Source organism: Panthera leo, chromosome E2, assembly GCF_018350215.1.
Source record: "Panthera leo isolate Ple1 chromosome E2, P.leo_Ple1_pat1.1, whole genome shotgun sequence".
Lineage (NCBI taxonomy): Eukaryota > Metazoa > Chordata > Mammalia > Carnivora > Felidae > Panthera > Panthera leo.
Window position 1 is genome coordinate 8,136,363 of NC_056693.1, and position 27,995 is coordinate 8,164,357.

Consider the following 27,995-nt stretch of genomic DNA (forward strand, 5'->3'; position numbering starts at 1 on the left):
CTCTAGACTTCTAGGAGAAAAATTAACCTTTTATTTGCATGCTGATGATTGGCTCTGCTGTTAGTTGCAGCCCAAAGCATTTATTTGTTTAAACTTTAAGTAGATTCATTTATTTTGAGTCCGACACAGAGCAAGTGGGAGAAGGGGGGGGTGGCGGAGAGGGTGAGAGAGAGAGAGAGAGAGAGAGAGAGAATACCAAGCAGGCTCTGTGCTGCCAGCCCAGAGCCTGACATGGAGCTTGAACTCATGAAACCAGAAGATCAGGACCTGATCCGAGACCAGGGTTTAACTGACTGAGCCACCCAGGCATCACCCCCCCCCCTCCTCCCCCCCCCCCCCCCAAAGCATAACTGATACACTTCGTCAAGTTACATAACTCGTCTCCCTGGCCAGAATGTAGGTTTCGTGGTGGCAGAGAACTTGACTTTGTTCACACTGCGTGCCCAGCCCTTCCTGTCCCAATTAGTGGCTGGCAGAGACCCCACAGGTGGAGTGCGTGCTTAAGGTTCTTCACCCAAAATCTAACAGCCCCATCCTCTTGTGACCGCTGAGATAATCACAGCTTCAAATAGTGCTGGATGCATAGTAAACCCTCCACAAAGAGATGTTGGGGACCATCTTCGTTATAGCTTCCAGGCCGTATTCTCACCTACTTCCCAACCTCCCCTGGGGGGCTTTCATCAGACAGTGGGCTCCTCGGCATGGGTGCCCCATCCCCCTTGCTGCAGCCCTTTTGTTTCCGTGTCCCCTTTGGTGTGTGTGACAAGAACCACAAGGAGCTGGCATCTTCTGTCTACACAAGTAATAACTGGTCTGGATCTAAAAGTGGGTCTTGGGGGCTCCTGGGTGGCTGAGTTGGCTGAGCATCTGATGCTTGGTTTCCGCTCAGGTCAAGATCTCACAGTTTCGTGAGTTCGAGCTCCGCGTTGGGCTCTATGTTGACAGCAGGGAGCCTGCTTGGATTTCCTCTCCCTCTCTGTCCTTCACCCAGCGCCGTCTCTGTGTCTGTCTCTCTCAAAAATAAATAAACTTAAAAAAATTAAAAATAACTAAAATAACAAGTTAATTAATTAAAAAGAAGTGGGCCTTGAGTCTTGACCAGTTCAATGATCCCATCTGGGCCTTGGCCATGAGCCAAGTGTGTGTGTGTAATAAGGATTATCTGTTGTATCTACGTGATCATTCTTTGGCCTAAGACTGCCCTCTCCCCAAAAGAAAGACACACAGATCAGAGAAAATTCTTCATTTTATTTCTGCTCCCAAATCACCAAAAGGACCAGTCCCTGCCCTCCCTCATCTAGATGCAGCCCCTCCCCCAACACAACACGACCCCTCCCCCCACAACAAAACACTGATTTCCTCCCAGAGCTAAAATGAACACCCAGTCCCAACTATGGCCGTCCCCCGCCCTGCCCACCTCCCCGGCTACCTGCATATTCACCTGCTCTGTGAACTTGGCCACCTTTTGGCTTCCTGCCCAAATATGTTTCCCTAAGGTCACTTGGCTTGCTTTTTTGGTTATATTATTATACGGGGGCCATTAAGACCCTCCCTGGCTCACATCCCCAGGGGGCTCCCCTGTTTGTTCCACATTCATTCTGCATAGCTTCTGGCCTCACTTCCCTGATTGAGAGACCAGGGTTGCAAGCTCCCCGTCTCTGGGCCCCCAGCCCCCCAGCTGTTACTTGAGAAGTGGAGATGTTGAGTAAGGCCAGACATTCCAGGATTCTGGGTGGGAGAAGGGGGGCAAATTTAGAAATGGACGAGAGCAGTCAAAGATAAAAGGAGAGGGAGGGGGAGATAGTCAGACAGAAAGGGGATGGTGGGATCCTCCGGCCCCAGCCCCAGAAATAGAGGTGAGCCAGAGATGAAGGCCAGTGCCCCTACAGCCCAAAGCCCCTCTAGCTGTTCCGGGTCCTCTGGCTCCGAGCCTTATACACCTCAATGAGCAGATCCTTGACATACTGGATCTCGCGCTCTACCGACTCAGCCCTCTCCCTCAACTCCCGGTTTCGAGCCTCCAGCCCCTGGCACTCGCCCTCCAGGGCCTCGCCCTCTGCCCGCTTCCTCTGGCGGTACCTCAGAGCTGCTGACTTGTTCTGGTCTCTCTTCTTTTGCTTGCGGTCCCCTCGGGTGGTGGTAGGATTCGGGTAGGGGGCCGGGCGAGAGGCTGGAGGTGGAGGGGGGGGGGCCTGCTGTGGTGGGGGCAGGGATGCCGACCCTGAGTCTCCTGGCCCGGCCTCACTGCGGCAGTAGATAGCCAGCAAGTCAAGGGTATCCAGAGCAGGGGGCTGGGGGAGGTCAAAGGTGGGGAGGGGGACTGGAAGAGGGAGGGAGGGCGCTGGTGGCGGCGGCTGAGGCAGGGGGGAGGATGGTGGGAGGAGTGGCGCATCAAGGAAGAAGTCTTCTATCTGTTCCAGCTCCTTCTTGAGGAGAGAGGCCATGGCCTCCAGGTCAGGTGGGGGTGGGGAGGGTGGGGGGAGGGCACCTGGGGGTAAGGAGGGTTCCAGGGGCAGGAGGGCTGTAAAGTCCACCCGCTCAGTCATCCAGTCAGAGAAGCCGTCACCTGGAGAATTGGAGGAGGGACATAAATTTCCTTGAGTTCCCGGTCTCCTGCCTCACCTGGTGCTCATTCGCGTCGGCTTCATTCATCCCATTCACTGAGTGACACCACCTACGAGCCAATCGGTCAACCGACCAACCCGTGAATCATCAGACCCCTCAAGAAACCAGCCAACAAATCAAACATCTAACCAACCAGTTAACCAGCCAATCAACTACCCACCAGTTGGCCAACCAATCAACTAAGTGAATGAAGCAGTCAACCAACCAGTCAACCTATTAAGCAGCCAATCAATGGGTCAGTCAACCAACCAATGACCCAAACAACAAAACTCAACCAGCTAGATCTTCAACCATTCCCAAATAATCTTTACTAACTACCCTACGTCCATAGTTTCTGATTTACTCTCCATCCCTAAAGACAAACTAGGTCTCACACACACAACACACCCGTCTCATCTTTAATTCATTAATTATTGAGAACAAACCATGTGCCAAGCGTTTGGAAAACACTAATGAGTAAAATAACCCCTGCCCCAGGGCCTCTGCGTATGCCGTTTCCTCTACCTGAAAAGCTCTTCCTTTGGGTCTTATTCCTTCCCAGCCTTTAGGTCTCAGCCAAAATGTTACCTATATGTTTCCTCGCTACTCGCTGTAAACTAAGGCTGTGTTTTTATTTTTTTGGCTCAGCTACTGTTTCCCACTTATCCCAATATATCATCACTTAATTTGTCTTTTGTCTGCCTCCCCACTAGTGTGTGAGTTCCGGGAAGGCAGGGATCATGTCGGTCTTGTCTCAGCTGTATCCCCCAGCACCTAAAACATGACCTGGCTTATTACAGGTGCTCCGTAAATATTTCTTGAGTGAATAAATGAATTCTTCTCCCCTGTCCCCCATGCCCCAGCTCACCCCACCTCCATTCTCCACCTGTCCTTACCTGCCAGGGGCTCTCCTCCCCCTGGGAGCCCGCCCTCCAGGGCTCCCCCAAGGATTTCATAGGAGCCGAGGGGGGCAGGGGCCAGGGGGAGTTTCCCATAGTCTACGAGCCAGCCCAGACCGCTAGCTGGGAGCAGGGCCCTGTCCAGCTCCAGCCCCAGGGTCGCCAGGAGTGACATGGCTGCAGCACGGGCTCTGGGCACGGGTCGCAATGAAGAAGGCTGAACCAACAGCTAGGAGGCGGCTCTGGAAGTTGCTCAGCGGGGCAAAGACAGGCACCAAGGTGAAAGTGGAAGACCTACATGTGAGACAAAAGTAGGCAGTGTCAGAGGCTATCCACAGCCAAAGTCACAGGGAAACCAAGCCACACCCCCATGTCCCCAGGGTCTTCCCTTCCCCCTTCCAACTAGGCTCGAGACTGCACCTTGCCCTCGCAGAATTCTAAACCAATGCTTTCTTTCCCCAAATCTCTGAGCCCCACCCACTCCCAAGGGAATTCTCTTTAGCCCTCACTTACTTTCCTTTAGAATATCCAAGCCCCACTCCTTCCAATATAGAAACATAATGGTCTCCCAGGGGAATTTCCTTAAGCCCCTCCCAGCCCCCCCCCGCCATTATTCAACTTCATAAAAAACTCAATCCCACAATTTTCTTCCAGCCACACCCCTTCTTTAGGCTCCACCCTATCCCTAGATGCAAGCTCGAATCGGTTCTCAGGGGAATTGCCCCAGCCCCGCCCCTTTGTCAACGTTGAACACCAAGTCCCACTCTTTCCTTTCAACTTAGCGGTGACCCCCTCTAGCCCCGCCCCCATATTTACCTTAACCCCACCCCTTCCCGACGATTCCCCCGAAGGCCCCGCTTTGTCTCCTATTGAAACCCCACCCCTCAGCGATGTTTGCTTAGCCCCGCCCCTTCTCACAATGGGCTCCCCAAGGCCCCACCCTTTGCAACCAAGGTGATCCTAGCTCCACCCCCTTCTTAACAGGTTGCCTCTAAGCCTCGCCTTACGCCCAATCTAAATCAGTCCCCCTCCCCCGAGCGGGTGCCTGAGTCAAAGGTAAGTTGTGCTGTGCGCCTGAGCAACACGGAGCGGGAGAGTGGAGGGGCCGGCAGAGAACAGCTCCCCACCCCTGACCCTTCCACACGCGGCTCTCTAGCCGAGGGCCAAAGCGCATGCTCCGCCACCGAGCCAACTGCTCTTACGCCTGCGGGGGATCGGGGGGTCAGTGCGCATGTGCCGTTGCTGCCGTCCGCCCTTCACACAGAAATGCGGGCTCTGGTGGCTCGTGCACGTGAGCAACCGCTGGCGGACAGACTTGCTCAAGGAGATGGTGGGTGGGAGACAACTCACCCTCTCTAGGGGCTAGTGCGCAGGCGCACCTGCACACAGGCCATCTTTAAACACCAACATTCTCAAGAACGCACCCTTCCCCCCATCGGCCCAAATGCGCATGCCTGGCCACGCGCCCACGGCGCGTCTTTCCTCTTCTGCGCTTGCGCGACCGTGATTCCTCACTCTCGTCTCCCCACCCCACCCCCACGAGACCTGGTCGAGAAGGCCGCGAGCTTCGAAAGGGCGGGAAAGGCGGTTGGAGAGGGAGGGGCGAGCGGTTACTCACTCCATGGCTGTGGAACAGAGAGGCGGCGGCGGCCTCCGCTGAAGAAAGAAGGCGGTAGCGAAGAGCGCAAGCGCGGTGAGCGCAGAGACGGGCCGGGGCACGGAGGGGTCGTGGCTACAGAGCCATGGCCAGGGCTATGCGGGCGGAGATGGCGTCGCGGTAGTCTGAGGAGAGATAGTGATCTGAGGATGGGGAATGAGGCGGCCCCGGGGACTGGGGACAGATATACCGCGGGTGGCGCAGCACGGCCCGCCAGGATCCTTCCGCGCTCCGCCCCACCCCACGAGGTCCCAACCGGGGGGCGGGCCTGGTCCCTACCTCTCGGGGATCCTGGGATCCAGTCCCCTCCTCCTCCCGACCCCTAGAGTTCGACCTTTCCCTTCCTCCTATTTGGGGATCCATCCTCCTCATCTTTCCTACCCCGGGGGTTCCGAGCCTCCCTTTCCTCTGACTCTGGGATCCAGCCGCCCCCCGCGATTTTCTGGATTCGGTCCCCTTCCCCCCTCCCCCCCCCCCCGACCTGCACCAGTTCACTTTTCCCCCTGCTTCCCGAATTTCCGGCCAGCCACACGCTAGTGTCCTCATCCCCCAACTGCCCCACGCTAGAAAACCTCTTTGTGGGTTAGAGTCTGGCGTGAGTCACGATGAGATCGCGCGCCTTTCAAATCTCAGACCTTCGAGGGTGGCAAGTGACAAGGTCTCTAGTCTCGTAGATTGGGGACTAACTACTTGTAATGAGGAGGATTAATAAATCAGGTATACCTGGTGAGGTTGTTTGTGAGAATCAAATAGGTCGATGCCTGTGAAACCGAGAGCCGGGCTCTTATGTACCTGTTCAGCGTATTTTATTTTATTTTTCAACGTTTTTTATTTTCATTTTTATTTTTCAACATATTTTATTTTTAGTAGGAACCCTTAGCCCTTCCTCCCGCTCTGGCAAAAGCCCCGGACATTTGAACATCCAGCATGTGCTAGTAGGTCACTCCTTCAAGGACTCAGTAATTTCCAGCCATCCCCACCTTTCCCCATCGTACATGATGGACGCTCAGCACATCCCTGTGTGGGGTGCAGAGAAGCCGGCATCATCACCGTAACTGCCTTTTCTCCATCCTCTTACTCTCTATCAGCTTATGTCTCCATCAACTCTTATCCTCAGCACTTCTTTCAAAAGGGCCTCTGCTTCAGCTGTCCCCTCCCGGATCAGTTTCCCAAACCTGCCGGAGATAGTGAGATCTGCACTTCCCTTTACTAAACAGAGGGGCTTCCTGGCCATTCCCTTCCTGTGCAGTAGGCCCTCCACTAGCCCAGGTGGTTTTGGGTCTTTGCTTCAGAAACCCTTCCCCACTTTGCATCTGCCCACAGCAGGACACCTGGAGTTCAGCTTTCATCGCTTGTGAGGGTCATGAGATCCAAAGAAAGTGGGGGAACCCTGAACTTGAGAGGTATCTGGGAATGAAGACGTGCAGGCTTCTGTTACATGCAGGAAATCCTTCTTGGGATCGGACCACTTTCACTTAGAGCACTAGCTGTCCACTCTGCCAATGTTTGAGGACTTGACCTACATGATTACCTGGGGAGCACAGAGTCGCAGTTAAGCACAGACTGTGGCGCTAGGTCGTTGGGTTCAAACCCTGACTCTACCCCATTTATTAGCTTATTGGCAATTTCGCTTACTTCCCTGTGCCTCAGTCTCCATGAATAGTACCAGAATAAAGTATGAAGTTTAGTTCATAGAAACATAGCAATATACATGGCAGTTTGGAGTGCCTACTTCTTGGGTGCCTGACTGGCTCAGTTAGTAGAGCATGCGACTTGATCTTGGGGCCGTGAGTTCGAGCCCCACATCAGGAGTAGAGTTTGCAAAACAGTAGTGCCTACATCTTAGTACTGTTATGAGGATTAAATAAATTCAGGTCAAGCACTTAGGTTAGTGCCTGGCAAGCAGGTGCTACATAAGGAGTGGTGGTGGTTGTTACTGAGGCAGCTGTGTTTTATCCCCACTGCTAAGCAGTAAGTGCTTTAAAAGATCGCCCAGCCTTTTAAGTGAGACTTAAGGACCGACCTTCCTTCTACTTCTCAGTATAGATATTTGAGCCATAGGTAGGATTAGGACGGACTGCTGGCAGAGAGTCGTGTCCCCCCACTACCCGCCAAAGTCTGAGTTTTTTTCTGAAAAGATGTCCTATGATATACATGTGGACTAGATCTACAGAAAAGTCACAAAGATAGTACAGAGAGTTCCCATGTACCCCTCATCCAGTTTTCCCCCTCGTTGACATCTAACATTACTGTGGTACATGGGTCACAACTAAAGAACCCACATACATAAGGGGTTTTAAAGTGCATGCTTTATTCTCATTTCACTAGTTGTTCTTCATGCTGTTTTTTTGTTCCAGATGCCGTATCACATTTAGTCGTCATGTCTCCTTAGCCTCTGGTCTCTGCAGCAGTTTCTCAGACTTTGCTAGTCTTTTCATGATCTTGGCGGTTTTGAAGAGTTGGTCATTCTATAGAATATTCCTCAATTTGGTTTTGTCTCGTAGACTGGGATTATGGGATTTTGAGAGGGTGGCCAGGTAGGATATTTGTTAATTACTGGACATGAACTTGCTTAGTATGGGAATCATGTTGCCGGCTGCATGCCACATATGCTGACTGAGGAGACATTGGGGCAGGGACCCTGGTCCTCTTGTCCCAGCCCCTTGCAGCTTTTTCTCTCCCTAGCTGTTGGATCTCACCCGGTTCAGCCCTGGTGCCAGCTGTCCCATCAGAGCAGCTTGACTGATTCCTACTGAGTGGGTGCCAGTTCACACACTTAGCTCCCTAGCCCTTCCCGGTGTATTCTAATTTGTGACTGGTGGGTCATCCATGGCCACCTGTGAACCCCGGTCTTGGCACCCCAAGCCCTCTCCTGTACCTCCTCTTGACCCCAGACCCATGGCACCTCCAGGACTCAAATGCCGCTGCCTCCCCAAGACTTGGAGTCTTGCACGTGGGTCCAGGTGCCCCAGTCCCTTCAACTCCTGAGCTGGGGCTGGGAGCATGGGCGGGGCTTCTGGGGACTCTTTTTCAGTGCGGAGGAGCCAGGCTTGGGGAGTGCAGTGGCCATTGCAGGCAGGTTGCATCACCCTGGCTCTTTGATGGGGAGGGGGAGTGGGGGGATTCTCTGGGGGCCCTGGCGCACCCGGCAACAGTTCCTGGTTAGCGAGGCCCTAGAGGCCTGGGTTGGGGAGGGGCCCCGGCGCTGCGAGGGAGGGAGAAGGAGAGCAGCCACCTATGCGGGATCCCGAGTGTCTGAGACCAGTGTTCAGAAGAGGCCTCAGCTCACAGGCCGACCTGCTGGTCCTGCAGGGGGCAAGACTGAGGCCCTGAGAGGTGAAGGGGGTTGTGCGCAGTCACATCGCTAGTTAGAGCCCAGGCCTCCACGATACCGCATAGCTTTCAAGACCCCACAAGCCCCAGGGAGAGCCTGTCTTCTTTAGGCTCTGTGAGGTCCCTGACCCGCAGTCCAAGGCCTAGCCTGCCGGGAGGCCGCCTCATCTAGACCTTCACCTCAGGTTTGCCGCTGCTCACGATTGCCAAATTCCATCGATTCCAACCTGTTCCCATCTTCCTGCCCTAGTGGAGGCCCTCCTCACCAGCCACCCCTCGCTGTTTCCCAATCAAGGTGACTGGGCCTGGCATGATAGAAAAGGCACCCAGTTTGCATCAGACGGACCTAGATTCTCTCTGAAGAGCTGCTAGGGCAGGTACCGGGGTCATGCGGGCCCGGAAGGGGGCAGGAGTTGGAGGTGGGTGTCCTGGCAAACAAGGGCAGGAGGGCCAAGGCCAGCCCGGTTGGGGAAAGGACGGTACAGGGGCCAGGCATGCAGAGCATAGGTCCGCCACGTGGCCTAGTAGCTCAGAGTCCTCGGGAGCCCTTCCGCTGCTCCTGCGGTGTCTCCCTCGGCAGAAGCAGCCACGGCCCTTCAAGCCTGGGTAGGCCCCACATGGCTGTACTGGCTCCGGCACCCTCGGTGCTCGTCTTCTGTGTCTGTTTCCTGTGGCTGTTGCAACAGACCATCATAAACACAGTGGCTCAGATCAACACACTTTCGTTCCCTTTCACTTCTGAAGACCGAAAGTCTAAAATAGGTTTGTAGGGCCGTGTTCCTTCTGGAGGCTCAAGGGGAGAATCCATTTTCTTGCCTTTTCTAGAGGCGCCTGTGTTCCTCAGCTCATGGCCCTTCTCGCATCACTCTGACCTTTGCTTCTATCATCTCCTCTCCCATTTTCTCCTTTGATCCTCTTGCCCTCCCACTCACATTACATTAGGGTTTGTGATTACATTAGGGTTCACCCAGATCATCCAGAATATCTGCATTCAGGATCCTCAGTTTAATCATATCTGCAGACTCCCTTTTTCCAGGTAGGGTAATCTGTTCACAGGTTGTGGGGACTAGGATGTAGACCTCTTCGGAGAGCCATTATCCAGCCTATCACACCTCCCAAGGGAGCCTATTTCCTCATCTGGAAGATGAAAGCTAGGGCCAGCCCTAGGGTGCCCCCTCCTGTGCCCACAGGGACTGGCTATAGGAAGAGGACTGGGCAAACTGGAGGTAGTTGACAGCCTAGTGCCCAGAGCTCAAGATGCCATCACTTACTGAACTGTGGCCTCCAGCAAGATACCGGGCCCTTGTGTGCTGCAGTGGTCTCATCACTAAAGTAGGGACAATAACAGAACCCTCAGAGGGCAGTGGTGCAGACAGATAATACACGAAAAGGCGTAGAACAGTTCCTGGCTCAACGAACAAGCCTCTCCTTAAACGCAAAGGGCCTGTGTTCAGGAGAGGCCAACAGAGCCCCTGGGAAACCCCAAAGGCACCTCAGGGGTGACCCCACCTTGCAGTGCAGAGCTGCTGATTTTATGAAGTTGGAAATCGAGCATTTCCTGTGAGATCCAAGTTTTAAAAGTTGGCAAGTGATTGAGAGAAACTCCAAGGAACCATGAGTGTGGATGAGACTCAGGCTGCGGGTCCTCCCTGACCTTTGGTTCAGTGATTTCCCCCTCACCCTCCGATCTGTAATCCTCGCTGCCCAGAGCGGAGAACAAAAAGAACCAAGTACTTCCATTCCAGAGTTGCTGAAAGTTGAGACCACATCGCTCCCTGCTGAACTGATCAAGATTGAGAAAGAGCAGGGCCTTGCTCAGCCCCAGCCCCATGTAGAGTCGAGAGGACAGTGTTTGTGGGGAGCAGGGAGGGAGGCCTCTCAGGAATTGTCATTGAGGGTCAAATGCCTGCTACAGAGGGGCTGGTGTCTTACTCCCCCGTCCGTTCCTCGTCTGTCCGCGCCTCATGCCAGAGGCTGCCAGGAGCACCTATAGTTGAACATCGGGTTTCTTGCCCTCCACCATTGGGTCCCTCGGGGCATCTCAGTAAGTGGGTGTTATGGAGAGCTTCTTATGGGAGCTGGGTGGGGTTAGGTAGCCTTGGGAAGGGTTCGGGAAGCAGGCTTGGCTCTGGATTGGAGGCTGGGCAGCAGAGGCAAGTCCGGGACTGGGTATCTCCACTTCATCTAGAGGCAGGAGGAGTGAGCCCAGCTAATGCTATGGTTACGGTAAGAAGCTCCCGTCTGCTCTGAGCCAGGAAGGGGATTTGGGTCATTTTTGTGCTTTGGACAAGGTTTGTGCATCTGTCTGTGTTGAAATAGGATTCCAGAGTGGTCTTGTTCTGTCTCCTCCACCACAGCAGAGTGGCCCTGCCTGGTGTTCTCTGAAGTTCTGTCTGACGGGAGCGAGCCAGGGCCTGGCTTTTCCTTTCTCAAAGCAAACGTGCCCATCCTTCCAAATGGGGAAAGAGAGGTGGAGAGTCCCTGCCGTGTGGTGGGTCACACATGCAGAGTCCCCACAGGGCTGCTTGAGCACAAAGGAATATAGCAGGACCTGAACCCAGCCGGCACTCGGGATGGCCAGTTGTAGTGGGAGCTGCGGGGAGCAAGAGAGAGGCTGAGGCAGAGGCCGAGGACCACAACAGGAATGCCTCATAGGTCCCCATGAATGTGGGGACTGCCCGATGGAGAGCGCTGGGTCAGCGCCAGCAGAGCCCCGCTCTGAGTTCAAGAGCCCTTTGCCTTTCTCCTCTGCCAGCGCCCGCCCAGAGCAGGGACAGGTTCCCGAGGTGGGGGCAGGAAAGAGCAGCTAATGCCCTTCTTAGCTTCTAGCCTCTGGGAGTCTAGCCCGTGGCCGGGGAGGTAGACAGCACTGAATTGGATTCAGAGTGAAAGCTGAACAAGTGTGGAAGGTGATGGAGATGCCCCGGATGTCCTCAGAGAATGGGGAGGGCTAGAGATGGCACACGGTGTGGAAGGTGGACACAGTGTCACGTTGGAGAGGCTAGTGAGTGATTAGCAGCTCGGCTCTGGGATCAGATAGCCTGGGTCCGTCCTGACTGCCTGTGTGACTTGGAGTAAGTTACTAAAGTTCTCTGGGCTTTAGCTTGCTCCTCTGTAAAATGGGCTTTTGAATAATTCCCACCTCATAAAGTTGGCAGTCGGTGCAGGTAAAGCACTGCCAACAGCCCGGCACATAACGAGTGTCCAGGAATATTAGCATGGCGATTGATACCCAGAGGCGGGTAGGTGTGATTGGTTTCTAGTTCTCAGAATCGAGGCCACCTTGCCCGCCCCCCTCACTTCTGGTGGCTTTCACTTGGTTCCCAGAGAAACCATCTCCATGGCAACCGTCTCTACCACAACCTGGCCTGGGCCTTTTCCTCCCCAACCAGTGACATCACTGCCTCTCCCTCGAGATGCTGGCGTTGATTACAGGGATTGCGCTGGGGAGGGAGCACAAGTGTGTGCGATTCTACACACACACACACGCATACGCACACCCACGGTGCTCTTAGAGTCCCTCTCCAAGTCTGAACGTCCTCTCTATGCCTAACTGCATGTCTCAAGGAGTCCCTGATGGCCTCACAGCTGAGGGCATTTCAGATCCTGTCTGGAAACTCCTCTGCCCAGTCCCTGCCCTCAAGGTAAAGTCAGGACTGAGTCTGGCCACTGCCTACTTCTGCAGGCTCACTTCTGCCCTCCCAACCACTTCGTGGCATCTCATACCTATTGGTTAGTTTATTGGCTTTTATTGAGGTATTGTATAATGCACATCCATTTATTAACGTGAACAATTCAGTGGTTTTTAGTACATTCACAGAGTTGTCCAGTCATCACTATAATCTAATTTTCAAACATTTTCATCATCTACCCCCAAAACCCCATATCCATTCATTAGTATTCTCTCCCCATTCCCCCATCCCTCAACCCTAGGCAGCCACTGACCTGTCTCTACATTTGCCTTTCTGGACATTTCATTGGAATGGAATCATGTCATAGAAGGTCCTTTGGCTTTCAAGGTCTATCTGTTTGGTAACATATATTAATACTTCATTGCTTTTAAAGGCTGAATAACATTCCATTTTATGGATATACCACATTTTGTCCATTCATCGGCTGGTGGACATTTGGGTTGTTTCTACTTCCTGGCTATTACAAATAATGCATGTACAAGTTTGGGGTGGACATATGTGTTCATTTCTCCTGGGAGATACTTAGGAATGGGATTGCTGGATTATGGGATAATTCAGTGTTTAACCTTTTGAGGAATTGCCAGGCTCTTGCACAGTGGCTGGGCCATTTTATATTCCCTAGCAGTGAATGAGGGTTCCGGTTTTTCTACATCCTCGCTAACACTCCTTGTCCATCTTTATTACCATCCTATGGGGTCTGACCTGGTATCTTCGTTGTGTTGTGATTTGCATTCCCCGGTGGCCAATGATGATGAACATCTTTTCCTATGCTTATTGGCCATTTGTGTATTTTCTCTGGCATCTTGTGGTTTTAACGTAGGGTGTTTAACACTGTTCCATAAGGCGGCAGGCCCTTGCCTGTCCGACCATTTGCCTGGAATGAGGTATTGATCTAACCCCTCCCTACCCCAACTCTTCCATGTTCCTCAAAACTGTGCTTAAATATCCTTTTTCTTCTCTAGGAGGGTTTCCCTGGCCCTCCCCTTACCCATCCCCCAGGTGAAGGTAGTCATCTCCCCTAGGTTTCCAGTAGGTTCTAAGTCTTTTATTTTTTTGTGGGGGTCGGGGGGACACAGGATCCAACGCGGCCTCTGTGCGGACAGCAGAGAGCCTGATGTAGAGATCGAACCCATGAACCATGAGATCATGACCTGAGCCGAAGGCAGACGCTTAACTGACTGAACCATCCAGGCACCCCTTTAAATTAAAAATAAAATTTTTTTAATACTCATTTTTGAAAGAGAGACAATACGAGTCTGGGAGGAGCAGAGAAGGGGGCTGGGCACAGAATGCAAAGCAGGCTCCAGGCTCTGAGCTATCAGCACAGAGCCCAGTGTAGGGCTTGAACACACAAACTGAGATCATGACCTGAGCTGAAGTCGGACACTTAACTGACTGAGCCACCCAGGTGCCCCTAAAAATTTTTTTTTTAATGTTTGTTTACTTTGAGAGAAAAAGCAAGTGAGAATCCCAAGGAGACTCTGCACTGTTAGTAGAGAGCCCAACCCAGGGCTCCATCTCATGAACTGTGAGCCACCCAGGTGCCCCAAGACCTTATTGTATTCATCTTGACTTTGAAGTTCATGCTGACATTGGACAAGTTACTTAACTCTAAAAGGGAAATAGTAATGGTACCTGTCTCATGGTTGGAGTTCATATACAAAAAGCACCTGGCACAAAGAAACTCCTGGATGCCATTGACATCCATTTAGTGCCATTGACAACCATTTAGTGAGTGCCTGCGATGGCCAGCAACCATTGCTAACACTGGGAATACAGCAGTGGAAGTCACAGACAAAAATGCTGCCCCTCATGTAGCCGACATCCTAATGGAGAGACAATAAATGAGATCCGTGAGGTCAGTATATTATTTCAGATGGTGCTAAGTTCTAAGGATAGCCAGGGAAAACCTCACTGAGTAGGTGATCAAAGGCTGAAGAAAGTAAAGGAGTGAACCGTGGGGACACTTAAGGGAGAGGATTTCAGGAGACGGGACCAGCAAGTGCAAAGGCCCTGAGGCAGGAGTACTTTAGGCCTCAAGAACAGGTGGGATTGGAGTTCAGTAACGGAGGCAATGAGAGTACCTTTTGGCTGTTGGGAATAATGCTCCTGTGAATATTTGTGTACAAGTTTTTGAGTATCTGTTTTCCATTCTGGTAAGTTTTTTTTTCATATTTAAATATCACTCTGGGTTTCATGAAAATGGTAGCCATACCATATATTACTGTCGTTGTTTGCCCAGCACAGGGTCTGTCCTGTTCTACATCTTAGTGGACTTAGTGCCAACACATGCTGGCATATAATGAGTGCTGAATGGTGCTTTTTTTTTTTTTTTTTTTTTGAAAGAGTGAGTGCTTGAGTGGGGGAGGGACAGAGAGATGGGGAGAGAGAGAATCCCAAGCAGGCTCCGTGCTGTCAGTGAAAAGCTTGATGCGGGGCTCGATGTCACAAACCATGAGATCGTGACTTGAGTCGAAACCAAGAGTCAGATACTTATTGGATTGAGCCACCCAGGCGCCCCTGAATGGTTAGTGCTTTTATCATTTTTTAGTAAATGCAGTTGGTACATCAGATGGGTGGGACTTTCCTAATCTCACGTGCTGGCAAGTTGTAGGGAAATGATTCTCTTTAGGAACTGCCAGTCAGGATAAAAACAGGTATAGGCAGGTCGGAGGGCAATTTGGTCATCCCCAGTAAAACCAAACTGCAAGTGTCCACAGCCAGCAACTCTGCTTCTGGAGATCATCCTGGAAAAATGCACCTGTGCCAAAGGTGTGAATGAGCATGCTTGTTGCCATATTGTTCAGGAAAAGAAAAATCGGAGTCATTTCATTTCCTCAGGCTCTGAATGCACACACAAGTTTGCAGATAAAAGATATGCGACAGCTTTTAACAGCGGTTACCTCACAGGTGTGGGCACCAGGGTGGAGCGTAGTGTTAAGAGAATCTTAGCTTTGTTGGTGATGTGCAAGACATTATTTTAAAGGAAGGACTGATGTATTAATTCTGTAGTTAAAATATGAATGTTAAAAATGCAGCTAGGGGCCCCTGGGTGGCTCAGTCGGTTAAGCATCTGACTTCAGCTCTGGTTATGATCTCACAGCTCATGAGTTTGAGCCCCACATCGGGCTCTCTTGTCGTCAGCATAGAGCCCACTTAGGAGTCTCTGTCCCCACCCCACCCCTCCCCTGCGCACATGCTCGCGTGTGTGCACTGTCTCTCAAAAATAAACATTTTTTGGGGGGCGCCTGGGTGGCTCGGTCAGTTAAGCGTCTGACTTCAGCTCAGGTCACGATCTCACGGGCCGTGAGTTCGAGCCCCAACGTCGGGCTCTGGGCTGATGGCTCAGAGCCTGGAGCCTGCCTCTGATTCTGTGTCTCCCTCTCTCTCTGCCCCTCCCCCGTTCATGCTCTGTCTCTGTCTCAAAAATAAATAAAACGTTAAAAAAAAAAGAAAGAAATATTCAAAAATAAACATTTTTTAATGCAGTTAGAAAAAAAATCTTTCAATAGAAGAGAAACAAAATATACTAAGAATTGTTCTAAAATCTTTCTTAAAATTGACTCTTCTTTTGTTTCCTGACTTCTTTTCTGTGCATGTCTTAACCTGATTTGCTTTCCCTATGGGAAAACTGCTGTTTTTCCTGCCATGTGAGCTCCTTTGGATGTAGTTATGGGTGTTGGAGTAAAGGAGAATGTAACTGCTAATTAGCTGGGTAGTGCTCTCTTAGGGTAAACTAGTATTTTCAGGGGAAGGAAGGGAGGAGAGAGAAGGTTGGGAATATCGAATCCAAGAAGCATTTAGGTACCAGCTGGAGGCAGCCCACAGGAGCAGGCAGCTGAGGCAGGATGTCGTTGCCTCGGCCAAGGTGGTTCCCCTCTTGAGAGCCTGTTTCTTCCTCTCTCCAGCGAGGATAATAAGCCTGCTTAAGAGGAATCCTAAGATCTAGGAAGTGAAAAATGAACAGCACGTCCGGCACATGACATTTTGTGTGCGAAGGGGTAGAGAGCTCACTGAATTTGCTTAAATGAATCAGAAGTCTGACAAGCGGCACAGGAGACCTAGCCACGTTTCTCCAGGGAGGAGAGCTGGTGGCTGTGGGGACAGGGGAAGACGGAGACCAGGGTATTTCCCTTTCGAATGTAGAACCACGTGAACAGACTGCTCGCAAAAAGAATTTTAAAAATTTCTAAAACAGCCATCACGTCGGTGGGTAGAGAAATGGAACACGTGTGACAAAGCTTCCGTAGCAGTTAGCATGCAGGGACATTTAGGGACCTGGTCAGGGCATTCCGCCTGGGAGAAGGAAGAGACAGGCAGCAGTGAGACAAGCAGTGAGGCTTTCCACCGCTCCTCCCCCTGAAGAGCAAACAGAGGGACAGACACGCCTTCTGCTTGGCATCTCCTCACAGGTGTCTAATATTTAACACAAGTTCGATACACCTGGGGGTGGAAGGGCCTCGAGCGTGCTGGTCTTCAGGGAGGGGCGGGCTGGAGGAAGTTAGGACCAGAATCCCAAGCGGCCTAAGGAGGTGAGAGGTGGGTGTCTATCCTGCCCTCTCTGTCGGGGACACCATGTACTGCGGAGAGAAAGGCCTCTAGGCAGTGGCGAGCACTGAGGTTTCCCTGCTGCCCATTTCGCTTAGGAAGGCATCCCTGCCCCTCCCAGAGGCTCCGTTTCCTGGTTTCCTGCACCCGGGGTTGGCCGTGCCCACCGGGCAGGGCGGTTGTGTAAGAGCCGAAGAGTGACCGGACCCCGACCGCCACCCTCCTTCCCAGCCCCCCGCGGGGTGGGTGGGGGTCCTTCAAAACAAGATCCTGTGACACAGAGCCCTCCTGTGGCTTCATACTGCACCCCAGTCTGGCCGCACACCCCCTCACTGCTGCCTCTTCAGCCTGGAACAGTGGAGACTCTGTCTTGGTTACGGTCTGCTCAGCGAGCTGCTCTGTGCTTATCAGTTGATTTCCATTCCCGTAGGGTAGGCTCTGTGAGCTCACCTGTTCCCTGTGGGTTAGAGGGGTTTTCTTTGACTCCGAGAGAGAGGGGAACCGATTCAAGAGAAGTTTAAGAAGCAGAGTTGGTGGACTTGGGGTGAGTGGCCGACGAACGCATGTTGGTGAGACAGCCCAGGGGAGACGTTTGTGGGGGGCGGGGGCAGCAGACTGGACGGGGAGTTCCTGCACTGATGTACTTGGCAAAGGCTCCAGCCGGCGTTTGAGCCTCAGTGGGGACCAGATTTCCCTGGCTGCGCCCATGGGGGCCAAAGGCGAAGGTCCCTTCAGTCTCTCATTTTCCCCCTTTTCTCTCCTGCTCCCCTTGATTCTTCTCTGGTTTCTGTGCCTGTGATCACACTTCCTGCAAGTTCTTAACTTGCTAATTGTCTTCCTTTTCTTTTTCTTTCTTTCATTCATTTTATTTTAAATCTCCACCCGGGAGATAACAGAGTCTCCCCATTAAATTGCTAATTTCTTGGGGGGAAAGGGTGGCTCCCACCCAGATGGCTCATCCTTGCTTCCTGGGCGCCACCTGGACTTGGCGTTGTTGGCAGCGCCACCAGGTGGTTGTGGGCCGAAATGTCAGGAGCATCTGTTCCAGTTGCTCCCGGAATAATAAGAGAGTAGCTTTTCCTGGGCCCCAAGAGTGTACCGTGTGGTTAGTGCCTGAGGTGGATCAGACAGTTTCATCTTCACAGAGACCACATGATTCATGAGCTACAACCCCCATTTTTCACATGAGGAAACAGGCATGGTGGTGAGTTTAGAATCTAAGATCCCAGGGTTAGGAGTGGAGAAGCAGGGGCTCTGGCAGGTGGGCTGCAGAGCCTTGCCAGGTGACTCGTGGAAAAGGACGAGCCAAGGCCCCTGTCCTCAGAGTGCACAGAAGTCCACGGTCTGGACATTTTTTTTTTTTAAGTTTGTTTATTTTAGAGAGACAGAGCGTGAGCAGGGGAGGGGCAGAGAGAGAGGGAGACACAGAATCCAAAGCAGGCTCCCGGCTCTGAGCTGTCAGCGCGGAGCCCAGTCACTCAAACTCGCGAACCGCGAGATCATGACCTGAGCCGAAGTCGGACACTCAACCGACTGAGCCACCCGGGTGCCCCCACAGTCTGGACCTCTAATGACCCCTGCTGACCTACTGCTTGCAGTCCCTCTCCTGGCCCATCAGTGGACTAGAAAACCCTGGACTCACAATCCCAAGCCCCACCGAGGAGCCCTGGGAAATAGAGCCCTTTGGCTTGACTTATTGCTGCCCCAAATGAAGTGGAGTAGAACAGGTGTAAAGGAGGGGACAGCCGCTATCTCTACCCCAGTGGGGTGAGCCTGGTGTGGAAGGGTCGGTCACTTAAGCTTCTGAGGTGAGAAGACGAAGGCCAGCTTTAGGATCAGAAAAGGAAGCAGCATCATGGCTTTGTCTCTGCTAGATGGACTAGAGGCAGTTTGCCTCTGTGACCTGGCCCCCAGCTCCCCCTGCTCCCGCCACAGCTATAGAGAAGCTGCCTGTATGTGTGTCGGTCCTGCGGTGACCTGTCTGCCCAGAGAACCTCACTCATCCTTCAAGACTTAATTCTGACCTCTCCTCCTCCCATGTTCCAGACAGAACAGCAGGACTTAGCTCCAGAAAGCTCTGGATTCCCATCCTGGGACTGGTGTTTGCTGCTGTGTGACCTTGAAGAAGTCCCATCACCTTTCTGATCCTGTTTCCCATCCAGAAAGGATTCGTCGGGCTGCTACCTAGTATTTCTGGCCCAGTACCATGACAGGTGGCACTCTGTAAGTGGTAGTTCTGAGTTACCAGGTAGTCGGTCACAGTCACTTACGGAGCGCCTGCTGCATGCCGGCCACCGCTCTAGGTGCTGGGGATAACCACAGTGAACAAAAGCCAGAAATCCTGTGGGCGGACACCATCACCATTATGAGCCCACCTTGGTGCCCCCAGGCCACCTTTCCCTCCCTCTGTCACAGATGGCTTGTTGCTGGGTTTCATACACATCCACACCGCTGATGAGGTCGCCCCAGCAGCAGAGGACATCCTGATTCTCAGAATCGCAGCTGCATGTTCTTTTCCCACCGGCTCCCCAGCTGCCGGGGCCCAGCGACTGCAGCAGCCTCCCGCCTTGGTCCTGATGCACAGAGGCAGACCTGCCCCGGCCCTGTCTCCTCTCGCTCTAGCCCTTTTCTCGACCCCAACTCTAGGATGTGTTTCCCAGCCATGTATCTAGGTTGAGGCCCTCCTGTTCTCTCTCCCCTATTCCTCTGTCCACTTCCTATTGCTGTCGTAACAAACGATCATAAACTTAGTGGCTTAAAACAACACACGTTTATCCTCCTACAGTTCTAGAAGTCAGAAATCTGAAATGGGTCCACAGGATCTCATTCCTTCTGGAAACTCAGAGAGAATCCATCTTTTCTATCTTCTAGAGACCCCCTACATTCCTTGGTTTGTGGCCCAAGCCCTGTCTTCAGAGCCAGCAACACAGCATCTCTCGGAATTTTCTTCCCATGGTCACACCTCCTTCTGACTCTTCTGCCACCTCCCGTTCCACCTAAGGACCCTTGTGATTACATTCAGGGCCCATGCTGCCATCCAGGGTGATCTCCCCATCTCGAAATCCTTAATTTAATCACACATGCAAGGTCTTTTTTTGCCATGTGAGGTCTCCTGTTCACAGGTTCTGGGGCTAGGGGGCTGGACACGTATGAAGGCCATTATTCTATCACATAGACACGCCCCACCTCCCCCCATTGCCTTCTCAATCCTTCCATTCCTTTCAGTCCAAGGCTGAGGTTTCCCCCTCCATATTCATTCCCAAACACCCCTGTTTCAGATAGAGGAAAGGGGCTGGGACAGGGAGGGAGAGAGTCCCAGGTGCAGGGACAGTGGCCCCTGCACCTTAACCACACTGGCTGCCTGTCGTCATGTCCCACCCAGGACTTTGTTGTAGCTCTTCCCTGGGTGTGACTCAGTCAACCCCTTTGCCCCCGTGCCGCCACCGTGTTCCCCTTTCCCTGCCCCGCTTTTGCTTCCTCCATAGTGCTTAGCCTATTCTAGCATGCTGTATAATTCCTTTGTGAAGTTCGTTCTTCTCCTGTCTCCTTGGCTGGAATACAAGCCTCATGAGAGTAAGGAGCCTCTGTCTCAGTCACAGCCATAATCCCAGGGCCTCGAACGGTGCCTGGACATAGCAGGTGCTCACAAATATCTGTTGTATGAGTGAATGTTGCACTGCAGAGAGTTTGGTTTGTCTCCGTTGTCATCCCTGTACATAGAATAGGGCTGAGTAAGTAATAGAGTAAATAAATTAGACAATCTGAGTTGGGATTTGGAGTGGCAAAGGAACTGCACAGGTCAGGTTAGTGGACCTGAGTGAAGTTGGAGGCGGTGGCAGAGAACGGTGGTCTTCAAAGCCGGGGCGGGGGCTGGGGGTGGTCAGAATCTCGGGCTCTCCTGGGCTGTGAGGGCGGACGGATGTGGTGTGAAAAACAAGGACAGATGCAGCGCAGGCCGCTCTGTCACCGACTCCCTCGGTGACTTCGTGGCAGCCCCTCCTCACTCCGGGCCCACTTGGGCGTCACGTCTGTGGCCATCTAGCCCTCAGCACCTGGCCCGAGCACTGTCCGCTTCTCTTGTAGGGAAGTTTGCCCGTTTGGTGAAAGTGGAAAAGTCTTGAAATAGTGTATGTTTTTCAGACACGTTTGTGAGAGACTCCCAAGGTCCTGGTCTTGGTTGACGGCCCCGTTAACTGGGACAGCCCCGCACAGCCATCACTCCATTTCTTTACATTTCCCAAACCGCGGTTCTCTCTCCTCTGTCCTCAGAGTCCTGGCTCTGGCTTCGGGCCTAGACCATCACCCCGGCCTCTCCAGTCCGTTCCCCACACGTAGATCTGCGATGTTAGTCTCCCTACCCGTGAAGTGCCTCCCTGGCTGCCTCGAAACCAAGTTTGAGGCATCAGCATGTCATTTCTTGACCAACAGCTCCCGTCACGTGGTGCTGTACACACACTGTGCACCGTGGTCCCCAAGACCGCCCTTGTGTTCACTGATTAGTTAGAAGGACTCCTAAAACTCGGCAAACCCGTTAGATTTTGCCCCTGTCACGGCAAAAGGGAGATGAGAGTCCACAAAGGTAAAAGATGCACAGGGCAGAGTCTGGGAGAGACCAGGTGTGAGCTCCCGCTTGTCTCCCAGTGGAGCTGGCCCGACAGCCCCGCGCTTGGTTCTCCAGGCACCGTTGTGTGACCACACACGTGGAGCGTTGCCCTCCAGGGATGCTCCCCTGAGCCCTGGTGCCAGGACCTTCACACAGGCACGGAGCATCTGTGTGACTGATCTTCGTCACTTGGTCTCCGGCCCCTGCCGAGGGCAGGCTGGCAGGATGCTCTGGGGGCTTGGAGGTTATCTCCCAGGAGCCAGACACGGGCCAGTCTTTTCTTTGGATAATCCGGGCCTCCCGAGTCCACCCTTCACTGTGTGCACAGACACGCCTGCGGTTTCAGCCTCTCTGTGCCCGCGACCAGGCCCTTCTCCCCTCCCGCCTGGCCGATCCTGGCTGATCTCACATCTCCCCTCCGCACTCAGTTCCAGGAGAGTGCTCCCCAGAGCCCAGGCCAGCGTGAGGACCTGTCCTTGCTCGTACAACACGCGACCCGGTCCTGTCCCTGCCTGGTGCCCTGGTACTGAAGGTCACGTTTGGCCACCTCAAGGACGAGGGCCATGGCTTAAGTAACCTCTGGGCCTCACTCTCCTGGCTTAGGAAAGGGACCTGCTCTCAGGAGTAAATGAGCAATAATACATCGAAAGTGCAAAGCGTGGGGCCGAGTCGGCGTGTGTTTGCCACTGCGAGTAGCTCCTGGCTCCTGTACAATCAGAAACACGTGAGGCATTTAATAAATGGTGAACCATGAAGCCACAAAAGCCCCCCACGGAAAATTGTTTTTCTTTTAGTTTTTTAACAGCTACAGAGACGTTTTTATAAATGCTCTTGTGGAAAAATTTAGCTGCAGCTTATTCATAGAAGCTCTGTGGGGCTGAGGTCTTGAGAACTGAGACGCGTAGGTGGTAGCTGTTCGGAGGCTGTTGGCCGCCAGTAACCCGAACGGACCTGGCTTGACACGGCACTTGAGTGGGGAGCTGGGCTCTCATGAAGAAGGGGTCCAGTGCGGGGCGCCGGAGGCCCTGGGGGCTGTGGCGGGAGAGAAGGGACCTTTCCCAGAACCCCCCCGGAAGAGCTTTATAAAAATACCATGGCCGGGGCGCCGCCCCCAAGAACCTGCCCCCAGAGGTGCTGATGGGCAGCCAGCCAAGGTCCCCAGGCTTAGACCAGGCAGCCCCGAGGTCCTCTCCTTAGAGGCGCGTGTCTATGCGGAACAGGAGAACGGAATGGCAGGCTCTGCCAGGAAGGCAGAGGGTGCAGTGGACGTTGGAGAGGGGCAGCCGCCACAGGTTTCTTCAGACCCGGGCCACAAGAGGATCCCTGGAGACCCTTGCAGAAGTAAAACTGGTCCTGAAGAGGGAGAGGGGAAAGGAATCGGGACTTGGGGATGCCTTCCCTGAGCCAGGCACTTGGCTTCTCGGTTGTGACCTTGTTCTTCACGGTGGGAGGGGATTGTCCTCCTTACAGAGGGAGGCACTGAGGCTTGGAGAGGCTCAGGAATAACTTGCCCCAGGCCCCACGGCTAGCAGCGGAAGCATAGTTCGAACACAGGTCTTGAAGTCTGAAGAACCGACCTCGTGCCTCAGGACAGGGAGCTGTCTTGCCTCCGAACTACCTTTGCTGTCTTGGATGAAAGGGAAGTAAGAAACGCGGGTATTGGATGGAGGCTGGGGTGCAGAATAGCGTCCGTGCCCCAAAGCGGGGCTGCTTGCCCTGTGACCGGGTGCACCTGTTTGACAGGGTAGAACTAAAGAGGGGCTTACAGCCCAAGGCAGGGTTCAGGGCCCACTGTGGGATAAGAATGGCCAAGTTACTTCCATCTGAGCCTCTCTTTTCCCATCTGTGCCGGGGGACAGTCATCCCGACCTCTCTGTAGGATCGGTGTGAAATTAGCTGGGGGTCTGGCTAGGGAGAGTGTACGTAGCACGGTGCCGGGCACACCTGGCTGCCTGGAAATCCCCCCGGGGTCTACATCTCGTGGCAGCCTACCGTGAATTCGCGTTAAACTTGAGGTCGGCCTCAACCCCCGCGTTTCTTTCAGAAGAACTTCTTTACAGCTGGGTGTTGCGGCCCCTCCTGGGCTCCTTTTCTTCTTTCCTCACCAGCTTCCAGAGGCTGTCCCCAAAGTAAAACTTTCAAGCGTGTGCCTGCGCACGGCCGCAGTGATAACGAGCACCCTAACTTGCATCCCACGGATGCTGGCCTCGCTTCAGCCCAGTAGCTGCCGCCCCACTTTCCTGATAAGGGAACTGAGTCTCAGAGAGGTTTCCTGCCCCTCGTTTGAAACCGGAGCCCTAGGGAGCCACTAGGTCCTACCTCAGGTCTGTCAGATATTTTATGCTTTCCAACCGTGTTCTTTCCCCATGGCTGCTCTCACAAATTTACAGCAGCTTCGTGGCTTAAAATGACAGATTTATTTTCTTACAGTTCAGGAGGTCAAAGTCCGAATTCAGTCTCAAAAGGGCTAAAAGCAAGGTGTCAGCAGGGTACCTGCTGTCACCTTTTTCTAGCTTCTAGAGGCCTGTGTGTTCCCATGCTTGGGGCACTTCCTCTGCATCTCAAAACCATTAATTTAATCACACCTGGAAATTCCTTTTGCCGCACACAGCAGCATATTCCCAGGTTCCAGGGATCAGTAACTCCATCTATCCTACTTGAGTTGTGATTTTAAAACCTGGCTGCATAAGTTCACTGGTTCCTCAGACTGAATCCACACCCTATAATTTGAGCCTCTTTGAAACACCAGGCTTATAGATTATGTCCCTCCATTGTACGGACAGAACAAACATCAAAGTAGAAAGGAGATGATGTAGTCCCACCACCCAAAGATGGGCCCTGTCCACATCGGTGTGTCTCCTTCCTGTGCTCCTTTTTTTTTTTCTTTTTTTTTTAATTTTTATTTAAAAAAATTTTTTTAATGTTTATTTATTTCAAGAGAGAGAAAGAGACACAGAATCTGAAGCAGGCTCCAGGCTCTGAGCCATCAGCACAGAGCCCAACGCGGGGCTCGAATTCATGAGCCATGAGATCATGACCTGAGCCGAAGTCAGACGCTCAACTGACTGAGCCACCCAGGCACCCCTCAAATTTTTATTTAAATTCTAGTTTGGTTAACATACATACAGTGTCACATTGGTTTCAGGAGTAGCATTTAGTGACTCAACACTTACCTGTAACCCCCGGTGCTGATCCTAACAAGTTCCCTCCTTAATGCCCATCAGCCGTTTAGCCCTTCCCGCCCTCCTTGAAAGTTCTGTCTTCCACAGCTGAGATCACACTGCACTAGTGATGTGCATTCTGCCCAGGTCCCTTTGTTGTCACTTCTTAGGTTTCTTGTGTGTCGTAAGAGTCTGTCAGTAGGTGTAACGCAGCTCTTCCCTTACACCGAAAACTTAATCCCCTCGCTTGGTGTGAGAAAGTGCCCTGTTGTCCGGCACCCATGCTGGGCCAGTAGAAGTCAGCAAACAGGCCCGTGGCCTGGGGTCAGCTCCTGGCTCCACCCCTTGCTGGCTGGGAGATCCTGGGCAAGTCACCACAGCCCTCTGAGCCCCACTGTCCTCACCCCACTGTCTTGAGGACAGAATCCCTGTCTCCAGGTATTAGTGAGAGTGAGCGTCTGTGAGCAGCCCCTGCGTCAGCTAACAGGTGGCTCTGCTTGGGTCTTTTTCAGTCAGAAATTGTAGAAATCTAGTCGGCTTAGACTGAACAGGGTTGTGCTGGCTCATGGAGCTTCTAAGGAAGATGGGGTGGGGCCTCTGAGTACGTGTAGATCCTCTGGGCACGTGATCACTTTCTCCCTCTCCCCACTGTCACTCTCTCTGGTGGCAGCTCAGCTGCAGATGGCCGAAAAGGAGGGGGGTGCCCCACATGTGCATCCTCTGTGCCCTACACCTGCAGGTGAAGGCCACCTCCTCTTGAGTGCCTGGAGAGCAGTCCCAGGGGAGGTCTGAGTTAGCCGACTGGGGTCTCCTGTCCACCCCCGAGTTAGAAGGAGGGCAGAGGGATGCGCCAACACGCCCTCCATCCTCCTAACAGGTCAGGGGTGTGCACAGATGGGACCTTCGCCACCTCAGGCCCTGCCGTGCAGCTCAGCTTTCTGGGGCCTTTCTGTGAGTCCAGAAGGGCAGTCAGCGTGGCACTCGGCCAGATCAGCCCACCGCCCACCACCTCCCACCTGTGGTTGGCACGGTATCCTGGGCAGCCGGTCCTCCAGGTGTTATTTTGTGTGCCCTCCTCGGGGCTGAGGTCAGCTCAGGTGCCTGCTCTTTGGCCTTCTCTTCCACGGCAGCGGATACTCCTGCTTGTGCTGAACCTGGCTGCGCACGGCCCAAGCACATCTAGCCCCGAGCACCTGACCCCCAGGGCACCGGCTTATGCTTCCGAATCTTTCTTTGCCAGTTTAACAGGGCCTGTCTGGGCTGTAGCAGGGAGCAGGGTGGCGAGCACGTATTATAATTATGCAAAGTCCCGCCACCCTCCACACGCTCCATCGTGCCATTGAGGTTGCCTTTCCCAAACTGCCATCTGATCATGTGACTTACTGTGCTTTGAAAATCTTCCCAAGGTTGCAGACACCGAGGGATTTGCTCTGGGAGTCAGAGTAGCCGCTGCCGCCGGAATCTGGAGCCATGAGCGGGTTTAATTTTGGAGGCACTGGGGCCCCCACAGGCGGGTTCACGTTTGGCACCGCAAAGACGGCAACAACCACGCCTGCTACCGGCTTCTCTTTCTCTACGTCTGGCACTGGCGGGTTTAACTTTGGGACTCCCTCCCAGCCCGCTGCGAGCACCCCTTCTACTGGCCTGTTCTCGCTCACCACCCAAGCTCCGGCGACACAGACCCCAGGGTTCAGTTTTGGAACCACAACTCCTGCTACGGGAGGAACGGGATTCTCCTTAGGGATCAGCGCTCCGAAGCTAAACCTGAGCAATGCAGCCGCCACCCCAGCCACTGCTCACCCTGGCGGCTTTGGGCTCGGCGGCAGCACCCTCACCAACACCGTCTCGAGCGCTGTCACCTCCAGCCAGAGCACGGCATCCGCTGGCTTTGTGTTCGGCTCCACCACCACCTCTGCCGCTCCGTCCACCACACCGGGGGGATTCTCGTTCATAGGCGGAAGCACGTCCCAGAGCGGGACCTCCGGTTTCAACATTGGCTCCATGGGGAGTTTGGCCCAGCCCACGGCACTGGGCGGACTGCCCTTCACTCCCGCCACTCCGGCAACCACTGGAGCAGGAGCCACTCAGCCAGCTGCTCCTGCACCCGCCGCGGCCACCACCAGCGCCGGGCCCACGCTGTTCACCTCGCTAGCGACCGCTCCAGCCTCCTCCACCACCACCGGGCTTTCCCTTTGTACCCCGTCGACCACAGCTGCGGCACCCGGGACCGGAGCGCTGGGCTTCAGCTTAAAGGCCCCCGGGGCGGCTTCTACCTCCTCCACGACAACATCCACTGCCGCTGCCACCACTGCCACAGCCACCACCACGGCGGCCACCACCACCACCACCGGCTTTGCCTTGAATCTGAAGCCACTCGCACCGGCCGGGATCGCCAGCAACGCACCGGCTGCCGCGACCGTGCCTCCTGGCTCCGGTGCACCCACGGGGGCGTCCGCCAGTCCCGTGATGACCTACGCCCAGCTGGAGAGTCTGATCAACAAGTGGAGCCTGGAGCTGGAGGACCAGGAGCGGCACTTTTTGCAGCAGGCCACACAGGTCAACGCCTGGGACCGCACGCTGATCGAGAACGGGGAGAAGATCACTACCCTCCACCGCGAGGTGGAGAAAGTGAAGCTGGACCAGAAGAGGCTGGACCAAGAGCTCGACTTCATCCTGTCTCAGCAGAAGGAGCTGGAAGACCTGCTGAGCCCGCTGGAGGAGTCGGTCAAGGAGCAGAGCGGGACCGTCTACCTGCAGCACGCCGACGAGGAGCGCGAGAAAACCTACAAGCTCGCCGAGAACATCGACGCGCAGCTGAAGCGCATGGCCCAAGACCTCAAGGACATCATCGAGCACCTGAACACGTCTGGAGGTCCCGCCGACACCAGCGACCCCCTGCAGCAGATCTGCAAGATCCTCAACGCGCACATGGACTCGCTGCAGTGGATCGACCAGAACTCGGCCCTGCTGCAGAGGAAGGTGGAGGAGGTGACCAAGGTGTGCGAGGGGCGTCGCAAAGAGCAGGAGCGCAGCTTCCGGATCACGTTCGACTGAGCTGCCGGCCGTCTTCAGGGCCCGTGGGTTCCGAGGGTGTTGGGGGCAGTGGGCGCCGCGTAATTATTGTCTGGTTTTTGGTTGCCGTGAGTACTTGTTTGCTCCTTTCTTCCAAACGACTGTGCCGTTGAGAACAGTTCTGTGGTCTGGCATTTCGCATTAGTAAAAAGAGAAATATTCCAAGCACTCTGGTCCTGACAGCAGCCTAGTGGGTGTGGTTCCTTTTGTGTATCTTTGGCGTATCCCAGACCCCGTCACCTGCAACAGCCACCCTCCCCATCCTTCCTGGCTCCAGCCAGGTGCTGGAGAAGTGCTGATTCACACAAACACCATCCGTCTCCCAGCCAGGGTCCGCTAGGCGGCCACTTGTCCAACACATAGTCGTAGGTGCAGTGAAAAGTCTCCGTCTTCGAGGAGACAGCATCCTCGTATGAGGTGTGTGCG

General features: G+C 53.7%; 3 protein-coding genes across 14 annotated transcripts in view; 2 read left to right on the plus strand and 1 right to left on the minus strand.

Annotated features, from left to right (window-relative positions):
- Positions 1 to 1,296: 1,296 nt before the first annotated feature.
- On the minus strand, positions 1,297 to 5,390 carry ATF5 (activating transcription factor 5). Of its 4 annotated transcripts, none has more exons than XM_042917833.1 (3): positions 5,122 to 5,390; positions 3,501 to 3,797; positions 1,297 to 2,566 (listed from the first exon to the last, which is right to left on the minus strand). In XM_042917833.1, exons 2-3 carry the CDS (start codon positions 3,676 to 3,678, stop codon positions 1,902 to 1,904), a joined length of 843 nt encoding a protein of 280 aa, XP_042773767.1. In that variant the 5' UTR covers positions 3,679 to 3,797; positions 5,122 to 5,390; the 3' UTR covers positions 1,297 to 1,901. The 4 variants fall into 4 exon arrangements, with proteins under 4 accessions (XP_042773767.1, XP_042773769.1, XP_042773768.1 ...); XM_042917835.1 differs by lacking the exon at positions 5,122 to 5,390 and adding an exon at positions 4,854 to 4,952; XM_042917834.1 differs by lacking the exon at positions 5,122 to 5,390 and adding an exon at positions 4,017 to 4,085.
- Positions 4,475 to 27,749, plus strand: NUP62 (nucleoporin 62). Of its 3 annotated transcripts, none has more exons than XM_042917831.1 (2): positions 4,475 to 4,559; positions 25,904 to 27,749. In XM_042917831.1, exon 2 carries the CDS (start codon positions 25,968 to 25,970, stop codon positions 27,549 to 27,551), a length of 1,584 nt encoding a protein of 527 aa, XP_042773765.1. In that variant the 5' UTR covers positions 4,475 to 4,559; positions 25,904 to 25,967; the 3' UTR covers positions 27,552 to 27,749. The 3 variants fall into 3 exon arrangements, with proteins under 3 accessions (XP_042773765.1, XP_042773763.1, XP_042773764.1); XM_042917829.1 differs by lacking the exon at positions 4,475 to 4,559 and adding an exon at positions 5,116 to 5,196; XM_042917830.1 differs by lacking the exon at positions 4,475 to 4,559 and adding an exon at positions 18,871 to 18,956.
- IL4I1 (interleukin 4 induced 1) overlaps positions 4,490 to 27,995 on the plus strand; it is a 36,943-nt gene continuing 13,437 nt past the window's right edge. For 5 of the 7 annotated variants that reach the window (XM_042917820.1, XM_042917824.1, XM_042917827.1 and 2 more), the window contains exon 1: positions 5,122 to 5,196. The gene's annotated coding sequence lies outside the window, so the exon portion shown is untranslated. Of the gene's footprint in view, positions 4,560 to 5,121; positions 5,197 to 18,870; positions 18,957 to 27,995 lie in introns of those variants that run through there. The other 2 variants (XM_042917822.1, XM_042917821.1) reach the window with 2 other exon arrangements.